Source organism: Dermacentor andersoni, chromosome 2 (assembly GCF_023375885.2).
Source record: "Dermacentor andersoni chromosome 2, qqDerAnde1_hic_scaffold, whole genome shotgun sequence".
Taxonomy (NCBI): Eukaryota; Metazoa; Arthropoda; class Arachnida; order Ixodida; family Ixodidae; genus Dermacentor; species Dermacentor andersoni.
In genome coordinates this window covers 111,697,496-111,721,206 of record NC_092815.1, presented here as the reverse complement: position 1 = coordinate 111,721,206, position 23,711 = coordinate 111,697,496, and the positions used below count along the sequence as shown (strand labels likewise).

The 23,711-nt window shown below is 41.9% G+C and overlaps 2 protein-coding genes across 9 annotated transcripts in view; one reads left to right on the top strand and one right to left on the bottom strand.

Moving 5' to 3' along the window:
- Window positions 1-6,860, top strand: part of ATP8B (ATPase phospholipid transporting 8B) — a 151,110-nt gene extending 144,250 nt beyond the window's left edge. For all 4 annotated transcript variants that reach the window (XM_050188127.3, XM_055076571.2, XM_050188129.3 and 1 more), the window contains one exon: window positions 5-6,860. In XM_050188127.3, coding sequence (XP_050044084.1) covers window positions 5-529 — 525 coding nt within the window. In that variant the 3' untranslated portion in view covers window positions 530-6,860. The remainder of the gene's footprint in view (window positions 1-4) is intronic.
- The window catches only part of LOC126541378 (uncharacterized), a 39,419-nt gene continuing 22,559 nt past the window's right edge, over window positions 6,852-23,711 (bottom strand). For all 5 annotated transcript variants that reach the window (XM_072286511.1, XM_072286512.1, XM_050188139.2 and 2 more), the window contains 7 exons: window positions 23,105-23,141; window positions 21,645-21,722; window positions 18,214-18,242; window positions 16,970-17,028; window positions 16,027-16,118; window positions 10,474-10,554; window positions 6,852-7,079 (listed from right to left, as the gene is read on the bottom strand). In XM_072286511.1, the coding sequence (XP_072142612.1) occupies window positions 7,044-7,079; window positions 10,474-10,554; window positions 16,027-16,118; window positions 16,970-17,028; window positions 18,214-18,242; window positions 21,645-21,722; window positions 23,105-23,141 (412 nt within the window). In that variant the 3' untranslated portion in view covers window positions 6,852-7,043. The remainder of the gene's footprint in view (window positions 7,080-10,473; window positions 10,555-16,026; window positions 16,119-16,969; window positions 17,029-18,213; window positions 18,243-21,644; window positions 21,723-23,104; window positions 23,142-23,711) is intronic.

The following is a 23,711-nucleotide window of genomic DNA, read 5'->3' as shown; positions in this document are numbered from 1 at the left end:
GCAGATTGCTCTGGACACGTCGTACTGGACTGTATTCAACCACATTGTCATCTGGGGGTCTGTGGCATTCTACCTGGCTATGACATTGCTCATCAACTCTGACTTTGTGGGTAACCAGTTCCTCGGCTCTCTGCGCATGACGCTTGGCTCGGCACAGTTCTGGTTTGTGGCATTCCTCACGGTTGCCGTACTGCTGCTGCCTGTGATCGCATTCCGCTTCTTCTACACGGACGTCTTCCCCACGCTCTCGGACCGCGTGCGGCTCAAGCAGCGGCGGGCGCGCCGACTGCGCCGCGAAGGTGCACCAGAGAGCGGACTGGGCCGCGCCACAAGTGTGCGGCAGGGAAGCCGGCGTCGTTCAGTGCGTTCTGGCTATGCCTTCGCGCACCAGGAAGGCTTCGGCAGACTCATCATGAGTGGCAAGATAATGCGGCGTGCGCGCTCTGGTGGCAACTGGAGCAACTCTCTCCACGTCCCTCCCACATTGCCCAACCAGCCAGACGACACAAGGTCCCCACCGTTGGCATGAGGAGTGACTGATGTGGTGTGGTTTTCACCCTTGCATTTGTGCTTTGCAAGAACAGTGGAGTGCACCGGCAAGCACTTCTCGTGCCATCGCATTGACACGGTGTCGACATGGTGCAACCTGATCTGTCCTTGCACATCAGTGCATATGTGCTGGTCAGGGCCTTAATACGATTGCCCCAGGAAGACCCCGTGTGTGTGGTGCTTCCTGGCATTGCGTGGCACAGGTGCTGCAGTTGCACGGTCGTGATTGCGATGGCTTCGCTGCCGTTGTGACTGTGATGAAATTATCGCAGCATGCACTCTGCTAGCTCGTGGTGGTGGTGGTGCCGTCTTCGGTATATGTGGGCAGTGTTGGCCCACTTCGCATCCAAATATTGCGCAACTGCATACCAGTACCGCTTTAGCGCAAGTGACGAGTCTTCTTGCTTTGTCACTGTTGTTTCCACTGCTGTAATGTAAGAAAAACCTACCTCCCTGCCTGTTATATGCCTATCGCTGTTAAGTCTTAACTCACTGTAACCTGCAAGACAGCTTGAATTTGTCATGTAATGCACCAGGCCACTACAAGGTGAGCGGTAAGCTACATTTGACAGAAGTGCTTTTGTTTCCTTTCTGTGCCTATAGAGCTTGTTGCGTACTGTTGCAATGCTTGCAGAAAATCAAATACTCGCGAGTGTTTTGAAAATGGAAATTTTGATTTGAAGTTCAGTGCTTACATTTTGCCACTGCAGAGGTTGATCAAATGTTTTTGTTTCTTTCTCTAGTTTGTACCCCCCCCCCCCTTTTTTTTTTTTCTTGACATGTTGGCTCTCCGTTTTTCAGGCATCATTTTGTACAGGTTCAGATGGCAATATTAAGAGGATATTTTTGAAGAGAGCAAACTTGCCAGCATTTTTATAAGGGAACTTGGGGTTTAATGGGGGTTATCCTGCAGACTACTACTAGTAATGTGCACTGATGTGTGACGCTTTACTGCCACAATGCTTTGATGATTTTTACTCTGTGCATTTTTGCACTTGGCAATGACTGTCTTTTTTTTTTTCTATGCATCATTGAAAAAGGTGGGAAGGAAAGCTTACCATGTTATTTATTTCTTTGTTATACATTATACCATGTGGATTTCCTTTTTTAAGCTGTTATATACAGGTTGTTTTTTCTTATTTCCTGCCTCAATGATTTTACACTTGCTTATCAGTCATTGTAACAACCAGATTGTGTGCATGCGTCTGAAAAGTTCTGTTTTGTGCTGTAACGTCCCGAGTGATACTGTTAATTATTCCAGCAGCCAGGTTGCAGGTGCAAGCCTTCTGAAGGTACCTCATGTGATGAATGTACTGAATGGTGATGTTGACTGTGCTTGAAGGATCAAAGAATTTGCCTAATCGTGAATGTCAAGAGCTGCATCCATTATTTCATATGAAAGAGTGTAAAGAAAGTGAACTCATTATCATATTAAAACCTGATAAGGAACTATTTCATGTTTCCAAGATTACCAGTTAAGTATGTCTTCTCAGTGTATCACCAGTTACTCATGGTGACAAGTGACATGTGAATGAGGAGGACACGACGCAGAGTCGTGACATACGTCATTTACATTCATTTGCCAATGTTGCCATGCCACTATACCCGTGACGTCACACCAACTTGCAAGTCTAGGCTGATCAGGTGGTTGGCGCTGTCGAGATGTGTTGATAGTGCAAATTTTGTTCCCATTTCCTTCTTGTAACAACAACATTGTGTAATCAACGTGAGCATTAGAAAATGTGTGTGGAGTGTTTGTGAGGCTGACTGCGCCTACTTGGCCAAGTGACTTTGAAAGGCTAACTTTGAACGAGTGCTGATGAAAAGAGCTTTGTATGGCTTGTGTTGTATACAGAAAAGTGAGGCTTCCAGTGTGACCGCTGCTGGAAATTAGATTTCTTTTTCTTTGTCTTCTTTTTTCAATGCAGCCTTTTGTAAAATGGCTTGACACGTCCTTGTAGAACTGCTGGCACAGGTAGCTGATGCAAAGCAGGCCAATGAGACTGCATCGTACCTGCCAACAAACACTTCTGGTGTGAAACATAATCGTTAGGAGGACAATAGACATCAGTACTAGTGACGAGGATGATGATAATTATGTGTGACGAAAGACATTACAAATCCGCAGTAATTTTTGTATTCTGTCCCAAGCAACTCCTTTTAGGATATAAGTTGGGGGTAAACCAGCAATGCATTTACTGGTCTCTTTAAAGACTAGAGGGAAACACCACAATTTTTATTAACTCTACCTTGGAAAAATTTAAAGAATATTCATGTTGCAAAGAACATTGTTAGCAAAGTACAAAAGTGTGATGCCAATGTGTGTTCCGCAGATTACATTGAAAGTAGGGAAATATTGCAAATCAAAGAGTGCAAGTGGAGCGATGAAATTGTTTAAAGAAGAAACAGATGAAATAAAAGGGGGCATTGTTATGGCTGCACAGACAGTGAATACTAGAGCGCATTTACTCAGTTTGAAGGTCTACTAGTGTCTCAACTTAGGGCTGCAAATGGGACTGTCCATTTACCTAAGTGCACACAGTGAGTCAGTATAGTCAGCAGAGAGCAGCGTGTGCTATCACATCACAGCCTTAATTCTACATGCTGGTTTTATGCGTTATAGCACTCAAGAGACATTTCATGAAGCACTTGACAGATTACAAAATGAGGGTCACATTTTGTCATCGGGCCTTCCTCATGCACTGGTCACGCAAATTGCCTGATCTACCCGAATGGATAACCTGGAAGTTGTGCGTCTCTACTACTAGGCTTGAGCACTTTGTAACTACCAAGCTAGTTTACGCACTGAAAAATTTGAAAACATGAGCACGATAAACTGGAAGATGCACAGTGCACAGCTTGTGCTTTTCACATGCCTATGTCGTTGACAAATGCCAAAAATAACTGTGACCCGCCGATTCGAACTTCCCAGAGGCTTGAAAACACACACTAGTTTGTTGGCAAGATCCGGAGGCTGCCGAATGCAGCCTCCAAATCGTGCAAACATGGCAGTGAACTCTTTGCAAATGTTGCAGTCAACTTTCTTGAACAGTGACAAATTCTACCTGTGGCAGCAACAGCGAGGAAATTCAGCCAAAATTTTGATGCAGCACTGGCTGCTTTTGACGTGCAGAGGATGCATGCATTGTCCCAATGCACTTATGACGTATTCTCATACATTCCTTCAGTTTGAGAAAGTGGAACACAATGCTGTATTCATCTGAAGTGGTCACTGTGCTTCAACAATATCCCTTGGCGATTCTTGCATAAACATTGTTACTAAAATACTTTCACTGTCAAGCTTCCTCAGCATCTACTCTACTCAAAGGCAGTGGGCTGGGAACACATCTTTCAAGCAACTCTTCATCGCTAAAATTGCCAAGGAGCACTATTGAAATGCAATGTCTACTTCAGACATTGGGCCTAGTGTCCTACACTTTGTCAAATCATGGAAGTGCTTAGAATCAAGGCTCATCTAGGGATACAGGGATGCTGTTTCAAGGGTGCTGACAAAATTGCATGCCTGACTTTTAGCACAATACAGATATTAGCACTAAGCAATGGCATACTCAAACATAGCATACTGCAACTGACTGTCATCCAAGAATGGGGCATGCTGCCTTAAAGGAATTTTCGCTGTGCTGAAATACTGTCTTGGAAGTTTTGCAAACCATCCATACACCCCTTCCTAAGCATGCCAAAATGTGCTCTTGGCACTTTTACATGACGGGTTGATTTGTTAGCTTTTTTTTTTTTGTCTACTTGTTCAATATAGTGCAGAAATGTGGTTATGCCAGGACCCGAGGGCCAGTCCCGACTTTACGAGCAGTAGTAACAGAAATTCTACTTGTTGAGCAATAATAAGAAAGCATGTTTTATCCATTCTGTTTGCTTCAGTTGATTTCAGGACGCCTCTAATGAATGATGACCACATGCTTGGTGCCCCTCGAGCATTCTATGCTGTGCCCCGTTTTATTACATGCCATTGTCATCTTTGGTAGTGTTGGTGTTGCATTATGATATGAGCAATGAATGCAAGCTCTTCTGAAAAGTTCTCTGAAAATTTTGCTTACCTCACCCTAGGTCACACTGCCCCATGGCTTCAAGATGAATCCAACATTCTTTTCCCTTTAACAACTCTAAGTGCAGCAAGTTTGATGGTGTGTGATGAAATAGTCTAATCTTAATTATCAAACGAAGTCACATCTAAGATGAAACTATGTTCACTGCATGCAGATATATGTAGGTGAGAAACGTTTTAGACTTCCTTTGCTATATCCATGTACGTTTTGTCAAGGTTAGACTAAATGCCTTGTGTTGAATGCAGGCCGTGCATTAAAGAAGTACAGACACTGTTTTTTTCCATTTTGCTCTGAAACATTTACAAGTTTGCTCATTCACAAGCAATATTCAATAGTATTTGCAGCATTCTTACACATCACATCGTAAGTTCAGGTCATATGCTTTCAATGTGAATAATGCAATATTTTGTTATCGCAAACGGTTGCTGCCTTCTGTGTCTATGTTCAAAAATAATTATTATGGACAGGATGCATGTATGGATTGTCCAAAAGACTTGCATGGTTTGCAAAGTCTGTAAATGCAGTCTCTCAGAATTGAATGTGAGATGTGGACAAGTTTTATAACATTTCATAGTGCCAACAGGTACCACTGTTATTTTTATATGATGTTGGAAGCGGCACTAGAGTCTATATACAGTACAATAGTTTGGGGCACTTATCTTGATCCCGTTCATTGCAGGCCAAGAGATGTGGATTTGGGCATTAAAAGTTGTGTCTGTACTTCTTTAACAAGAAACGCACACAGCTCCAATCTGGTCTCTTCCATTGTGGCTGCTCGTTTAGTGGTTGTCATGGCCCTGACTGACCCAGTGCTATCTGCGGTGACAATATAGCCAGGATCGTAAACACTGCTGTCATAACTTGTTCAAAATTTGCATTTTGTGCATCCTGTTGCATAGCACAGCAAGGGCACCTTTTAACGTTGAATGGTGCACCTTGTTGCATTCAGCCCTGGGATATTAGTCTATTTTTCTTGGAGCAATTTTTCAAATTGCCATTTGCATGCAGCTAGCTAGCAAGGCCCTCGTTTTGTCGGCGATTAGCGAGCAACTTCCTGAGGAGAATGTCTGCTGTTTATATGTATAACTCTGTAAGACGAAAGGCCAGACAAAAATGCAGCATTTTTACAAAGCGCCAGGAAGGCACATTTTTGGTCTCGGGTGGTAAGAACATTGCAAAAGACATGCAAGTCCAGAGGGATGCCTACATTTGCTGCCTCAATGAGCTTTGCATGGCTTAACTGACCATATCATGCGAGCAGTTCTTGTGTGAGCAGTGGAAGCATTGTTTGCGAATAACCTACCCTCTCCATCCAACCTGTGCTTCTCAAAGGCTACTGCTTTCAAAGGACATTGTAGTTTGGTCAATTGTATGACAGGAGGATGGGTATAGTGGATTCAAGGCCACATATCAGACAGTAGATGAAGGCCCCTCTACGGAGTGAATGTAGTACAACAGTAACAAATTTTAGAACCTCAGCCTGGGCATTCTCTAAAACAGGTAATAGTCAGCTGGTTTGTTAAGCATGTTTGCAAAGTCTGCATTGTCAAGGATTGTCCAAAAATAGTGGTCCTCTGAAATATAGACAAGTTGGGTAAAAGAGTACAGAAACTGGAAGAAGGCAGAGTTTTAACTAGTATGCATATGTTTTAGCATTACTGTCAACGGGAAATCAAGAGACTGAGAACCTTGCAGGACATCGAGATTAGAAGAGAGCTGCTAAAGGTCAGAATTAACATAGTTGTCCTGGTATCCTGATAAAACATATACATACCGGCTAAGACTAATCTATGCTGCAGCTTGCTTAAACATTACTACAAGCAGGGTTGATGAATATGCAGACACCTTTTCTTCCTGCTTTCAATGGGCAACTCGAGCATCAACCCTTGTCTCCAGGAGTGCAGTGCCGGGCAGTGCAGTTTACATTTGTTATCTATGTGCCGTGTTGATGGCTAAGCTTTGCAATATATTACTGGAAGTCAATTTTCTTCTTCATTACTAACAGTTCCATCCTGTGTACTGTCTTGCAACAATGGAGTGCCTTAGTGAGTGCTGCTAGTGGGAAATGTTCATTGTACCAAGGCTTGCGCTTGTGTGACCACATTGCCCGGTGCAGACTACTGAGAAGTGGCATGTCAAGTGAAACCTGTATCTGTGCTGATGGCTTTGTTGGGCTTGTGCACAACACATCATGGTATTTCTGCAAGTAAACAACACAAGGAAAAGCAAGTTTCTGTATTGTTCTTTTCTTTGTGTCGGACACGAACACTTCAGAGTGCAGGACTTCTTAGACATTTGGCATAGAAAAATACTCCACTCTTCTCATAAGAATAACAACAGATGTGATTAGTAATGTGTGCTGCTGCAGTTTCTGTCAGTAGCTGAAAGTTTGTCGAAGTCTTCCACGTTGACTCAAGGCTTCATGAAACCGGTTTTTATCTTCAAGCCCTGAAAAAGATGCACCATAGCAGCAACTTTAAAAAACATAACAAAATGTCAGCAGTAACCCGATAATAATAAGTCCGCGTAACCATGATACATCTCTCAAATGATTATAAGCATTTTAATCTTGCTAAAAAATTAGCTAAATAATGCTTGTTTACAAAGGCATGCCACGCTATTGCATGCTGCCCATTATACATTACAAGCTCCTGAATAACAGTGACACTTAATGAGCGAGAACAAGGGTTCTGAAGGGCTTGATCTTGTTTTTGTCACAACCATATCAAATGACAAAGTATTGGAGAGATGGCACCACAGTAGCTTAACTGACAAAGCACTACACGCATAATGTGGCTTTGGTCCCCACTTGTGACAAGTTATCTTTCGTTCGCTTTAAATTCCCTTTGCCTGATTCTCTTCCATTTCAATTAAACACAACAATTAAATTTTATGTTTTCTGTGGCTTTATATTCTGTCGTTTGATATGATTGCGAGTGACATTCAAATAACTTGCAGGCACATTCGTGTAGAAAGTGAAAGCAGCAAGATTAAAAACAAGCCTTGTTTAAAAAATAGTCAACCTTGCTGGAGTTTAAAAAAAAATTTGACTGCATCATGATGTCGTGAATTTTAACAGCAACAGTCACTAGTTAATGGGCAGCGTTGATGGGAGAATGCAGTACAGTTGACTTCTGTAAATTATATTGACGATACCAACTAGATTGATCAAATCATCTGGTGGGTCGAATTAAACAAGATGCAGAAAAAACGCTGGAACATGCTTATTCATATGGCAGTATTTTCCTGTTTCTGACACGCCCCCGAGTCAAACACGTGCCCAAAGTAGTAAACTAAAGTAGAAATGACATTAAAGCTTCTAAACAAAGTAGAAATCTAACGCACACACGATTTCTTGGCAAGAAAAATGGGTGAGGTGTGTTGCATAATGGTGCCCAGTTTTCTAAAGTCAGCTTTGCGGCAATACATAAGTGTTAAGCATGTGAACGCCGCGAAGGCAGTTTTGGTATCGTGTCCGATTGCATCGCGCAAGCAATTTTCAGCCCAATGTTACACGAAAAAAAAAAAAAAGATCGCCTGTTAGAATTATGTAAATATTGTAATCAGACTCTGTGAAATACGGTTGTTGCTTGAAAATCTTCCTAGGACAGGATGAAAATAGGCGTTTTCGATGGGAGATGACTCGTGTCCAACGCATTCGCTGTCCCCTAACTCCGCCGAGTCAGACGCTACCACTAAAGAGGTCAATATTGGAGTCACAATATGGGTCAGGTAAAATATTGGAGTCACAATACGAGTCATGCATGTGCACACTGACTAATCAAGTTCAAATTATCCAGTAAAAGCCAATTTTAGGATCGAAATAAGAAAAGTTTGGGCCCATAGAAATGCATGGGCGCCAGCCAAGATTGAACGAACTGAAAAAATCTAGTTAACCCAAATCTTATTGAATGAAGTGAAATGAAGTTAATTGGAAGTCTACTGTATCAAACTTTGTGGGATTCTCACAACGCACCAGTGTACTGCCAGGCTTCAAAAATATATTATGGCTGTGTGCACTAGGTGCAGCGTACATTCATCAAAGTTCTCTAAAAAATGGTGCAGGGCACCTTTAAAAGGTTTATATTTTCTTTTTATCCCCCACTTCGCATTTTATTGTAGCCAGCAAAGCCCCTCAATTTACCAGCAGCGTTGCTGCTCAGCTTATCACAGCTCAAGACAATAAGCTACTACTGTATAAGACCATCAGCTCAGTCAACGTTTACAAATTTCAGTCTAGGCTTTTTTTTTTTTTTAAGTTGCTCTTAGTCATTCTCAAGTCTGGCTAGTAATGTGACAAAGCGACCACAAGACTCTTAGCACAGCAGCTCTTCACTGAGGTTCCAAGCAGAGAATTCCCCTCTCATAGGTGGGAATACTGAGCTAAATTTTACCAAGAGGGAATTTTCAGAAGTTGTAGCGACAAAGAGGGAAACCACCTATAGTGAGGACTAGAAATTGCAGCCTATTTCGGCTCTTTATGGCCTTTAGAAGATTAAAGAAACCCTGTTGGCACTGTGTCAGCAAATTAATGAGCCCCTAACTGTACATTTACCTATGGGACCCAGTAAAAAACTCGTGGTAAGTGTAAATGTAAGCTGCTGTTTTAACTTGCCTCACGTGGTAAAAAAGTACAAATAGCACAAACAGCAGCTGCAACGTGCTCTACTAGCACACTGCGACACTAATCCACTGAAGATGAATTCTTACTACCAATGGTTTGTGTGGGTAACACAACAGTAGCTCATTGCTATTGTTAGATTAACCAGGCAAGTGCTGATGCTAACCGCCTTATTTAAGAAGATGCGCAACAGAATGCAACTATGGTGCTAGACCTGCCTGTTAACAAAACACAAGTACAACAACATATCCAAAGCACCTGACGCTCTTGTGCAGATATGCAGAGTGTGGTGCTGACTGTAAAAAACTTGTGTAAAACTGTAAAAACTAGTGGCAAAAAAAAAAAAAATTGCAGGGGTATCTTCAGGTGCCTGCAGGGAAAGAGAAATTGGAAATTTTTGGAATTGGAAATGTCCCTAAGAAACACGTAAGCTGTGAGAGACATCGTAGCGAGGGCACACCAGATTAAATTTGCCCACATGAGGTTTTTTCACGTACACGAAAATCTCAGTACGCCAATGCTTCTGCATTCCGCCCCCACTGTAACGGCGGCCAGGAATTAAATCAGCAACCTCAAGCTCGGCAGCAATGTTGCCAATTCAGCAGTTTACCCAGCAGAATGTTTCCTAGTTGATGAATGCCAGTACTGCTTTCAAGATCTCAACCACCACTACTTTCACTTTGGATGACAGAGCAGGAGTGGTGGTCACAACTTACAAAATCGGACACAAACAAAGTGAAAGAAATTAATTTTACCATTTGAATCACTATGATGCTATTGCAGGCATGTGCAGAGACTTCCACTGAAATGGTACAAGGCATTTAAGAGCCAAAAATTTTCCAGTAGCACACCAACGCTACTGCGTGATCTTGCCAACATACTTTCCAATTAAACACTCGTACCTCCCACTACCAAGGGTGAAAAATTGCTGAAAGCTCCGCAAATAATTTTCTTCCCATTCTTTATCAAATATTATATATCTTTTCAATATGACCACCCCATTCATATTCCTAGTACACTCGAAAGCTACTAATACTACTGTAAATGCCCTGTTGGTAACCTCATATCCGATATAAAAACACCAAACTGTCCTTTTTGTTTTCTTTTTTGCATTTGTCTCTTGCATAGTACATTACAGCAACAGTGGCAAGAAGAACGACACTTCTCCATAAAGACTGCACTTTTGAAATAAACGTGCTTGCATCAGCCAGGTGCACTCACCTTTCCAACCACTTCTGTGGGCAAGCTCTTGGTGGTCTCACACAAGCGTCGCTTAATGTCTGCTTTCATTCGCTCCAACGTCTCCCTGCAGGAGGAAAGAGGAAAGTGTTTTGCACTGGCTTAAAAACTAGGCACTCTGCAAGATAGTAAATGGACCAGGTTTATAAGCAAATACTTTGAGTACTTCCCAAAGCTAGGTTGTTTATTTAGCAACACATCACCTACTTAACTGTAGCAGCCGATGTCAAGTGTATTGTGGTCATTAAAAATAAGATACTTCGTTAACTTTCTGATCAATACTTAGCACATACACCATGAATGTGTAGTTGGAAGCGAATGAATGCCCAAGAACTCTCTATTCAGAAAGAATCTTGTGAACGGCGCCAGTTTCACATTACGCATCCTTCAAGGGACACTAAAGGCAAATATTAAGTCAAACTAGAGTGATGGATTAATGCTCGAGAATGCCTAAGCGGTCAGTATTATCATGAACAGAGCTTTAGTAATCGAGGAATTGGCACGATTAGAGACTCCCTTGGGTCATTCAAGTACTAGCCCGGTGACGAAACCACTCCCCATTATAATTCTGTCGCTAGTACCCACCCAGTCATAATAAAAAGATAATTTTATTGAATTACGAGACAAAATAAAATGCTACTTGTCCAGTTCTATTTGATTCTTAGATAAAAAGAACTCACTGACATTACCCCTGACAACAATGCGGGCGGTCAAAAGGTTTAATTTTCTCCACTCAGTGTCACCTGCGCTTTCGCGCTTCAGTAGCTTTGTTATCTCACAGTGCTGCGCTGGTTTTGCTGGCTCGCGAAACTCACGCAAACTGCAAGTGGTAGAGAACGCCACATCCATGTGATGCCGCATAATTACTGAACGGTTCACGTCATTTGACCAAGAGCAGCTGCAGTGGCAAATCCAATGCTCTGTCTTAGCTCGGTTTCCCCATGGCCGGGAGTTTGCGTTTTGCACAGGAAACCGTAGCGCCGTCTGTCAGGCACCTTTTACTCACCGATGGTAGTGAAGGGCGGTGATGGCATGTGTAACGTCACCACTCTCACTCGGAGGCAGGCAATTTGAGTTGCACCAAATGCATGTGGACCTTTCAGACGCAATTTCCTCGTAGACTGTCTTTTTTAGCACGGAACAAGTGCTGGGAGTCCAAGTCGGCTTAGTATTTGCCTCTAGTGCCACAACATACACTGATGGCTTGCGAACATTCATATAACATTTATGGTGACGATTTATGGAGTTTTTTTGGCCAAATATGGCCAAAAAGTGCAATAATACAACATTGACAGCTACTTATTGAATAATGCCAATTCTAATACTTTTTGAATAATGACAATTATTATAAAACAATGCTCATATCCCAGTATTGTTAAAGCAAGTTTCTGTCGTTACATAGTATGTTATGAAGCATTGTTTATTAAAAGCACAAATGGAGCGTTACAGTCAAACATGTTCCTTCGTATGCACAGGGCTCTTCAGAGTGCAAATAATCGTGCTGCAGCCTGTAAAGTATGGCTACCTCAGCGACACTGTGAAAACTTACTGTACTTTTTCTCCAATATTATGTTCAATTGAGAGCAGTTGATGTTTAGAAATATTCTGAATGTATTCAAAAAATATTTGCACTTACGAATAGCGAAGATTCGATTCGAAGACTGAATTGAATAAGACACTATTCAATTAGTTATTTGGAAGTTTCAAGGATTCACACACCCCTAGAGTGTGCTTCCATTTGCACAACATGTGAGTTATGAGCAGGAGCATTGTCTTGCAAGAGCAGGACGCCTTTTTTTGATAGCATGTCATGGCTGCCTGTTTTTGTGGCTTCCTCCAACTTTGTCAGCAGGTTAGCACAATAGGTCTCCATCACGGTGACACCTTTCGACAAATCTGCCGCTTCTTGCTGGTTCCAAAATACTGTCAGCGTCACCTTCCTAGCTGAAGGCTGCACACGTGCCTTTTCAGGGGGGTGGCAAGTCGCAGTGCTTCTATTGTTTAAATTGATATTTAGTTTCTGGGTCACTACGGTGAACCTGTGTTTCATCCAGTGTGATCAATCTTACAAAAAAAAGTCAACTTGATCTTTAAGGCATGTGGCCAAAAGTTCAGGGCTGCAAGTCACACGGTCCTCCTTGTTGAAGTCAAGCAAGGAATCCAATGTGCTGACACCTCTTTCATGAGCAGATGTTCCTGAATTATATTTTCTTTGGACCCTACACTGACCTTGATATTTTCAACAAGGTAGTTCTTGAATTATTAGGAAGCAATCTTCCAAATGAAGCAATCTTCCAAATGACGGCCTCAACTTTTCTGGCAGTGCCCCAATCAATGGCTGAATGGAATCGACCTCAGTAAATGCCATTTCGACCAAATTCTGCCAACATTTAAACTATTGATGCCACTACTTGATGACATCACATGACGGAGCACCTGTCCCATACACTGTCGTTATTTCTTGAATAAATTGCTGCAGTCTGTTGCCTTTGAGAGGAGGAGGAGGACTAAACTTTTATTGTACAACCAGCACTTTATGATGGCCGGGCCTAAGCCTCCCATGAAGGGACGTCGAGGGCTTGCCTCGCCACCGCCTCGCGGGCGTGCTGGGTTGCCCAGGTTTGGTCGTTGAGGGCGGAGCTCCGCAGAACCTCATGCAACCTCGACGAGAGAGTCGTGGTGTCAGTCTGTGTGTACTGTGCTGAGCACTCCCACAGCATATGCGGAAGCGCAGCTGGGTGAATGCCACAGCACCGGCAGTTGGGGGTAGTGTAAACGTCTCGGAATATAAGGTGTAGGTGGGTGGGTGAAGGGTACATGTTTGTTTGTAGCAGAAGCAGGGTGGTAGCCTGCGCCCGGCTGAACTTGGGGTGAGGCGGGGGGAAGGTACGGCGACTGAGGTAAAAGGCCTTAACGAGATCGTTATAAGTTGTCAGATTGTCCCTGGTGTCTAACTCATCTCCAGTGACTCCGGTGTGGTTGACTAGGCCTCATGCAATGGAGTGGGTGACCTCGTTGAGATTGGGGAGGGGTGGGTGGACAGGGCCCGCATGGGCCGGGATCCACGTCAGGGAGATTATGCTGTCTTTAGAGTGTGGCGCCTGGCAGAGGATGCGAAGAGCTTGGGGAGAAATACGGCCTTTGCTGAAGTTAGTGACGGCTGAGCGAGAGTCACACATGATGGTGTGACAGGTGGGATCTAGAGTGGCCAGGGCGATGGCCACTTCTTCAGCTGTCTCGGCAGTGGGGGTAGTGATGCTGGAGGCGTGGTGTAGGACTCCTTTGAGAAAGAGAAAGTTATTAACTGCCCTGTACTCCACTGGCTCCCCTATCTTACATTCCTCAGTATTCACAGCATTTAAAAGAAAAAAGTTATTAGGAAAAAGCTGAAACCTTTTATCTGGCCTATCAAGATGCATGCCTAGCACTGTGTGAAATGCCTTTTATGCATGCCTAAGTGAAGTGGATCAAGGAAAACCTTTATTGAACAACCCTCATAATGCATGAAAAATTTCCTGCAATGATGCTGATTGTTGGACTTGATACCACAACATAGAAGACATTTCCGTACTAAGACACACCGTGGCATTTTTGTATCTTTCTCTGTCATTGTTTTATATGCTGCCAAGGCTTTACAAAATATCTGAATTCAGCAATCATTACCCACCTAAACTAGGTAAATTGAAAGTGACCACGCAAAGTAAGCTGTCTCAATCTAGCCCACTGCTTTGTAATTTCAATCTAGCAGAGTGATGCCTAAATCTGGCAGACTAGGCTGCCCAGGAAACAAGCTTTTGTTAAGGAGGAAAAAAGGATGCAGTCAGTTATTCCAGTCATTCCTGAAAATAAAATTTCTATATTGCAAGAAATGCAGCAGTGACCCATATTGAATTAGTGCAACTCACCAGAGCTTTAAATTAGGGGACACAAGTGGCTTGCATGTATGGCTGTGCACACGTGCTGTACCCAAGTAGTCTTGTTAATCCGGCCATAAACAAGAACTTCAGGAAAGTGACGAGACGAGGCTAGCCAAGGCATACTTTCACAAAATAACAATAGATGTTGAACCTGGTTGTGCCATCACACTCTCCAATCTCGCGACAGCATTTCATAATGCATGTCATCTTCCTCCAGAAAGTGAAGGCAATGAAATGCTGATCACGATGAAGTCGGTCATGATGCACTTTTGCAGCAAGCATGCTGTACCAGACACTAAATTTTCTAGCCTTTTGGATCACTTCGACTCGCCTTTAACCACAACCTACACACCGATACATTGTTTGCTTCATGTCTACAGAGATGTTTGGCATGTAAATTACCTGTCTTTCATGAAAATGTACTATTTTTATTTGTTATTTCATGGTTAGTTTTATATTTTACGAAATGCAAACACAACCATGACTACATGTTGATAGCACTGCAAGCTCATCAATTTGCATATGGAATCGCAAACCCATAACGCTGTTCTGCTTAGGTACATAACTGCAGACATATCCAAGAGCGAGGGGACTCCAATGCCCCGCACTTGAGTAGCATAGTCTAAAGCTCTCTATTATCTGACAAGGATAATCCCAATGTTTGCCATCACAAGAAATAAGCAGGCACTTTTCCATTTAAGGCATTCAGTCCTTCCAACAGCTGCAAGGACACACAGAGATAGAACATTTCACAGAGATAGAACATTTCCTCAAGAAAGTGTGCATATTTTATCCTGGCGTAAGCTACTCCAAGAACAGTATTCTCTTCACGTCTCTGTACGATCTGTACATTGTATGCCAAATACGATGTATACCGGGCTAAAAAATTACACGGTCTCTCAAGATCTCTCTGAAGAGGTGAACAGCGAAAGCCTACTCTTCCTCCTCCTTGCCTCTTCTCTTTCTCTTCTTTCTTTTAGTCATTACTGCTCACTACTAAGCATTTTTAGTCATTTGTAATCAATTGTGGTCATTACAAGCTGTCGTTAGAAATATTGGTCATATCACAGTCATTAGTAGTCATTACAAGTCATTTCAGTCATTACTGGTCATTACTAAGCATTTTTAATCATTTCTAATCAATTGTAGTGGCTACATGTTGTTGTTAGACACATTGGTCATTTTGTAGTCATTACTAGTCATTACAAGTCATTAGTAGTCATTTTAGTCATTACTACTCATTACTAGACATTTCTAGTCATTTCTAATCAATTGTGCTCATTACAAACCGTCGTTAGACATATTGGCCATTTTGGAGTCATTAGTAGTCACTACATGTAATTATTAATCATTATTAGTCATTACTGGTCATTATTAACCTCTACCAATCTCTATTATAACATTATCATTCACTAACTGTCACTATCAATCATTTTTCATTCTTTAATCTGTCTTCATATGGCGTGATGACGCTTCGGCGGACACTCCGATGGTCAGGTCTGCTGATACAAGCTTCACCATGAGCCTAGAAAGGCTTTCGCCTTAAAACATATCGAGTTGAAATGTTCAGGTGATATGTGAGGACAGATGTTAGCCTCACTTAGAGAAAAACAATAACTTGCCTCTGCGCTTGCAGTCGTTCCACAGTCTTTTTCATGGCATCCAGATGCATGTTTGCCACTGCTACACGGAGATGCTGTTCTTCGCAGGCTTCATGTAGAAAGAACATAGCTTACTTCACAAATTCAATACGTGACAGCATGTAAATGAAAATGACCAAAAAGATAGTCAACATAGACAAGTACAAGTTATGATTCTCAAGATTTTTTTGTTTTTTTGCTATGAAATGCAAGTATCCAACGATATGGCAACATAGCAAGGATTGTGGACAGGATGACATGGCTGATGGCACTGCAAACTTAAAATCCCAAAGAAAGCGATGCTTAGGAGGGGCCCTGGCTGTATTGGAAAAAGTCCGGCAGAAGTGAAGTTTCTTTTTTTTTCCTGGAGTATCTCTGAAAACAATAACCAAAGCAGCCTGTTCACAATCATTTTTATGTTGTCTTGGCAACCACGCATCATGTGGCGACATTGTGTCCTAGCAACCACGCATCATGTGGTGACATTGTGTTGCCATTGGTACGTCTGTAGTTGTGCAGCACACAAAGTCAACAGAGTGTCGGATCTACATGTAATGCTGGGAATGCACAGCACACGCTCACTTTGATGCCACATGCCTTGTGATGCTGGCGAGTCGGCAGCACCAATTAAGTTGAGATTCTTTTAAAAAAAAAGAGAGAAAAAAAAGAAACTAATGTTTTGACTGTTCCCACAGAACATTCACGCAATGTGTCGCCACAAAGTAGATCATAATGTGCGCTTTTTTATATTTTTTTAAAGCAGAAATCACAGTTACTTCTTTGACTATGAAATGTTTGGTAAAGAATAACGCTGAGCACATGCCGAAAACGTGCCGTTACTTGCGTGCACACCACTAATGCATCACTTCCCCAAAATCTGGGTCCTCTGAAGAAATAATTTAATGTATAAGACAGTCTTACCTATACTGTCAAATCCTTCAAGAAACTGTCTGCTGATTGCGTTGCACTTTTCAAGCCCTCTATGGAGAAAGAAGGATGCGATTGCAACTCAAATAACCATTACGCAGTGATGACATGTCCAACAGATGCTACTGCAATACAGTGCAATGCAGTTTATTTATTGGCATCAGTGCCGTCGTATCTACCAACATAGCAAAACCCTGTGGCATGGTGCTGAATACATTTGTCAAGATGCAAGCGAGGCAGCGAATGCAAAATGCACAAAGATACAGAAGTATATGCTGAAGAACAACAGATTGCCGCTTGTGGCAACGACATGAGAGCAAGAGGCATGGAAAAGTAGATCAGCATTATAATGATTGCAATACGGATTACAAGACATTAGTGAAATTACCAAACAGTTATGTGGAGAGAGAGAGAGAGAGAAAATTACAAATGAAAGGCAGGGAGGTTAACAAAACTAAGCCCAGTTGGCTGCTCTATACTAGGGGAAACGCAAAAGGGAGGAAAAATTAAGAGAATAAAAGAAAGTCCACTGTGGATATTACTGACGTGGTAACAGTTGTGTGGAAATCTGCAGTAATGATTCTAACAGGGAAAATTCTGGTTGCAAAAGGGCAAAAAAATTATAAATAAATAAAGAATAAGAGAAAAAGAAAGCTCTTAGAGGTCTCCCAGAAAGGACGATTTGCAGCATGCTGAAGATAAATTTGTGATCTGAGGACTGAAACCGGTGTACAGCCAGCCTTTCCAGGAAGGCCACTCCTACCAGCTGAGCTAGCCAGGAAGCAAGCAACATGGCAGAACCAGGTTGAATTGAAAAACAACTATAGTGCTGGAACTTGCTGGAAACTGAATTATCTAATACCTTGCGAATTTTTGCAAGACTCATTTGGTTAATAAACGATGCAGCCCTACAAGTTGTTACCACTAGCCTCCCTCCTTGTTAGTTCAGTCTGGTAGAGCGACTGCTGTGAAATAACACCAGCACATGGTTTGATTCCTAGATCAGAATATTCACATATGTGAAGCTTGCATTACTAAGGAATGTGCATGGCTTCATTCACAACTGTATGCCTTCATACTTCTTTCACATAGATGCCAACTTTCCCATCCGTATTAGTGAAGTTTTCCAAAGATGCAAAAATAACTACAGTGGGAGAGGCCAGGGGAATTCTCCAACAGAGCAGGAGACATCTAAAAGCCCTTGGCAAGCAAAATATGAAGATATGAAATTCACTCACCCAACCAGATCAATTGTGATGAGCCCATTCTGTAAAAGTGGTTTCGTGCACTTGATTGAAACTGCAACACCACTACAACCTACACTGGCACATGAGCTAAAGGCACATTCCTGTTTCATCATCCAAACATGGGATTCCATTTCTAGCAACTTATTACGCTAGCTGGCTTGCTCTATCCTAGCACCACCAAAGGCTTTACAGCTATGAAACCCCAATTAGCTTACAGCCATAGAAATCATGAACTTAAAAGGCATTCATATAATAAACTTCATATAATAAAATTCATATAATGTAATTTGTCCGTGTATGACATTAATATGTTCAGCTGTTATTAGGCCATGAAAAGTGATGCTTCCTATCCATTGCCTCCATTGCAGGCATGCAACATGCAACAATATCCTAACATAAGAATGGTTTGCAATGGTGGTGTTTCAGGCTGTTAACTGCAATGATTTTTTTTCTTCTGCCAGCATAAGAACCAAGTCAGCTGGAATGTATTACCATAGTTCTTTCATACAGTATTACAATGGTATTACAATGATGTTGCAGTTGCCTGAAAGCAATGACATTCAATTGAATGACTACCAGCAATGCTGGTCATTAATTACAACTGCTGTCAAATTTCTGCTTTGTACATCCCACAAGCAAGTGTACTTAATGAGCTCTGCTCTGATATGCAGGTGCACATAACCTCATTACTTACATGACCTAACTAGCTTGATACATTAAGAGCCTTTGGGTATTACATTCATCTCTCCCAAATTTGGCCAGTCATTATCAAAAGCTGTTTTATTAGTTTTCAATGTCACAAACAAACTATAACAGTCTTTTCCATGTTTTTTCATCAATCAATAACGTAATTTATTTTTCTTCATGAAACAAAAAGGTTCGCCTGTTTAGTTTTTCGTTGATTTCTAACTTCTTTTTTTCTGGCAATTGTTCTCCTTTGCACTTAAAGCATTTTGTTGTGTCCCAGCCAAACATTAAATATGTGCATACACTGTCGCAGTAATCTAAGTACAGAGCCACAGCAACCTTTATCAGTGGTGAGTGTACAGAATATTTTGTTTTGCATGTATAGTCGAGTGCAAAAGTCTAGAGACTGCGGAATCAGCAAATAAATTTAATTTCTTCTAGCACAGCTGTGCAAAGTGAAATTGTATTGATGCATTATGCTGGTCAAACATGCACACATAGGCAATGCCACTCGATTTCAGCCTTTATGATTAGGCTGCGAAGAAAAAAATATTTTACCGGCACCTCTGGTCTTTAAACTTTTGCACTCGACCATACAAATCTCTCTACGTTCCAGCACAGTCATTCAGAAGAAGGTGTTGCAAATGGCACCTTACAACAACTGCTAACAACCACCATAAGTAACTACTTATAATACTTCTGTGCTCCAAGAAGGTTGCACAGAATATGGAATAAATAAGGACATGAATACATACAGGAACTCTCTTATGAAACACTTTGCAGTGCAAAAGTGCACTAGTTGTGCAACATGTTTGGCTGGCCCTGAGCGTGCTTTTCAGCATGAAAAGAGTGAAACTGTCATCATGGTCAGGAGCAATGTTCCAGTGAACAATGCGTCCAGTTCATTATTCTGCTTACACACTGACAAAATTAGAAAGGGGAAGGGGGGGGGGGAACGAAAGGAAGAGTGACCAGATTTGCACTTCAAAATGAAGATTCAGTACAATGCATGGACACAACATTAAGACAGAAAGCAAGAGCACCTACAGCACTGATGAGTGGTGCAGAAAGATCAGCAACCAGCAGTGCTGCTACTGTTGCTGCTGCACTATGCCAAGCCTGATTATGCACAATGTGCCTGATGGGGTCTAACATGACATGCCTTAATCGTCCTCAGTCTATACTCAAGGGCAACACTTAAAATGAAATCTTCCCTAGCTTCTTTACTGAAAATAAAGAGCAAGCGCAGTACAGCCTCCAGCACGCCACACCACATTGTATGAGACAGTGATAAAAAAAAAGAAGGCAATGAGGTAAAAGAACGTAAGTAATGCAGACAACTGTTTGCTACACGTGTCAAGTAAAAATTTCAGTTATCTCGCCACCAGGCGGCCCTGGTAACTTTGTTTCAGGCAAAGTCCCCAAGTCGCAGCCCAAAACATTGTTTTTAGTGAAAAGACACCAAGTGATGACTGCAATAATGAGTTGCTCAGAATGTCTTTTTTATGCTTTAGCTATTCCTATATGCCTGTCTCGATATATTTTAAGCTATAGCTTTACATAACCTCCTTCTGTGGCAAGTCAACAATTCGAATCTCGGAATGTGAAAAGAGAAAACAACCCCCACTTTTCCAGAACGGTGTCAGATCTTAAGACTGTGCTTCGCCTAGAAAAGCAGCTTTGATGCAACCAGATGTTTTAATAGTGAGTTCTCTGGTACGTGTTTAGAAGTAGTGACTAAATGGAGGTGCATGCATCCTCTTTGGAATAAACAGGAAGTTAGGCACTGAATTTAGCTGAAGCCCATTGAGAAATTTTACCAGGGCAATTTACTAGCTAGCATTCACATCACTAAACATACAAGTTGCTAGGACTCCAAAAAGGCAAGGTTGTTGTTAAGGTGGCTAAAAACTTGCTAAATTTAGTGACTTTCTCACTAAGTGTCCAGCGCTGCCACCAAGCACTTAACAAGTGCTTGAAGCAAGTATCGGTACTTATTCAATGACCATTCCAGTAGTACTATTGAATAAGCCATTCTGGACAGTACACAACAGTTCTGAGCAGTGCTACTTTGCAGCTGTGGAAACTTTGCAGCCATTCCTGCTCACAAGACCTGTGGAGGACGCAAGGAACTGACCCACAGTTTGATGATGAATCAAGGAGGTGGCCATAAAGTTTTTCTCACATAATGCCCTCATCACCAGGCAGTCTGCATTAGCACTCAGATACTGCTGCTATAAGAACCAACTTACAACGTCAAGTTGAACTTCTACGAATGTGGAGCATCACTGCAACACTCAAATAACACTTCCACGTGACATCCCACTTTGTAAACACAATGCAATAAAGCAGAAACGTAATACAGAACACTGAACAAGCGAAAGGGTGGAGGAGAGGTGAAGCTGCTGCCCATGCAGCATGCAGATAATGATTACCTTTATCAACGGCTGCGCACTGCTACTGCACTTTAGCTTGATGGATTTTCAAGGAAAGCTTCCATCAGCTTCACCGGAGAGATGCCATCAAGCACTAGGGAACCTATCCTTCTCTCTTTCCCCAGGCACAGAGAAGCAGGCTTGAGAGGAGTTCCACAGACTGACCTCTCTGCCATTTCTCAACAAATTTGTTCTCTCTCATCTGCTTGAGCATCTGGTACGGCCAATTCCCATGTAGGCCACCAGCTCTCTCTCTACAAAATTCTCAAAGTCCACAGCAATGTGTGGTGCAACACTTACCTGGAGCGCACAGTAGTCTTCAATTTGCTCCACTCTTGTTGAAATAAGTCCGTTCCGATCACGTAGTTCCTTATGGATCTTCAAAGGCAGTAAAAGGAAAACATTACATGTCTCCATTAAAGAGCTTTAAAACAACACAGACACCATTTATTTATCTACCGCTCCACAGGTACGTAGCAATATTTTTGCCAAGTACTCCTGTCAATTACTTCATGTTACGAAATCAACAGCCAAAAACTCGCGAGTTTTTTGCACAATAATGACCATTCCACTGGAAAATGTGTGACACTTTACAAAAACAGAAAGATGTGAAACATTCAGTGTGTTTACCAGAGCAGCCAGACAGATGCCAAGCATGAAGGAATTTTCGCACAACTTGACTAAGCATCTGTCAAACGAACAGCTCTGCTAAAAAATCAAAGCACCTGTTCCTTTCTCGGAAGAAAAAAAAAAGTCAGTAGCACACTATAGTGATTCCTCTGGCTCTGAACTCCTTCACTATGACAGCAAAAGGCTCTCACAGCAAACAACGCCATCTTTTGATTAATTTTGCGATGTGCACAGCTTCGCACTTGTCGGTTACAATACTACTGCCGTCTGTAGCCTCTAAAATATGACATACACACACACATAACATCCGACGCAACTAGCCAAGCTCAAATTTTTATTGTAGCTAAGTGGTCAGTGCATATAGCTCCCAAATGCAAGTTGCTTCAGCAGCATATACTCTTTCTTTTTACAGCAATGACACAGCATAAATGATGGTATGGCATTTCTGGTTTCTTCCCTTTCTATGCAGTGAACAACTGTATTGCCTTTGATGCTACTTTTTTCCCCCCTTCGCACTTTTTTTAGTTATTATACTAGATTACTAGCCTTACTAGATAGTGCTGATTTCAGTTATGAGATTCTGTGATTCGTATTTCTCTAATGATTTTGCGTTACGTATTTGTTGTTCTTTGCCATCAGCCTTTTTTTGCTTCTTTATTTTTTCGTGCGATATATTGCCATGTGGATTTTTTTCCTGCATGTTCCTTCTTGCCAAGTAGTATTTAGAAATGGACTAATTTGTCGTTAGCCCACTCCCCTCTACAATGCTTAGGTGATTCAATACAAACAAACAGAGTATATATATATATATGAACGAGAAAAAGGGGGAAATGAGGGGCCCAATTTCTCTTAGTCACTGCCACATGAAGTCAACAGATAAAGCAGGTTGTAAGCGAAGATTTGCTTTGCTTCTTCATATGATGAAGGTGGAGATAAAGAAGTAGAGATGGATTGAAGATAATGACAACAGTAATATGAAGACAGTATAAAAAAAAGGAGTGATGGTCACAGCAAACCCAGTTTCAAGCTTCTAACCACTGTTGTAGTAAAGACAAGATCTCAGAAAATCGTTTGTCAGCTATGGATTGCAGTGGTCTGCTGCTGCCCTTGTAAACACTGAAGGCACGCACCATAGTCAGCCTTTCAAAGGACTCATCAGGAACGTACCTGGAAGAAAGAAAAGGAAAACAATAATGCTGCCAGCAGCTCATCTGCAGGCATTCACAACTTATGTGCCACCTTATATTGTTTATAGAGGATATATACTATAAAGATATTGGGCAAAATTTAAGAAACATCAAGAAAGAAAGAAAATGTGAAGGACAACGCAAAGGCTGAGAACAAGCAATAGTTTATTCTTTGTTGCTTGATGCTAAGTGGAACATCTAGTCAAATGCCTTTACAAAGAACCACTCTACAACACATGGACTAGTATAACAAAGGATTCTGTAAGTCCCGGTGGAAAAATTTCCTGTCAGCTTTTTTTTTCTTTTGATGCATGTATGTGTATTATAATGTGCTGCGAGGCCCGTGTTGTGTATGAATTAAAGCAGTGTTTTGTGGAACCTTTCATCAGATATCCAGCGGTCATAGGTGGTTGTGACACTGTAGCAAAGGCCGGTTTGCAGCAGGAAATGCCAGCATTCCGACTGTAAGCCTGGACATGTCCACATTAGGTGGTACACATCTCCCTCCATCACTGGGGCTGAGCAGTATGGACATGTAGCACACAGTGCT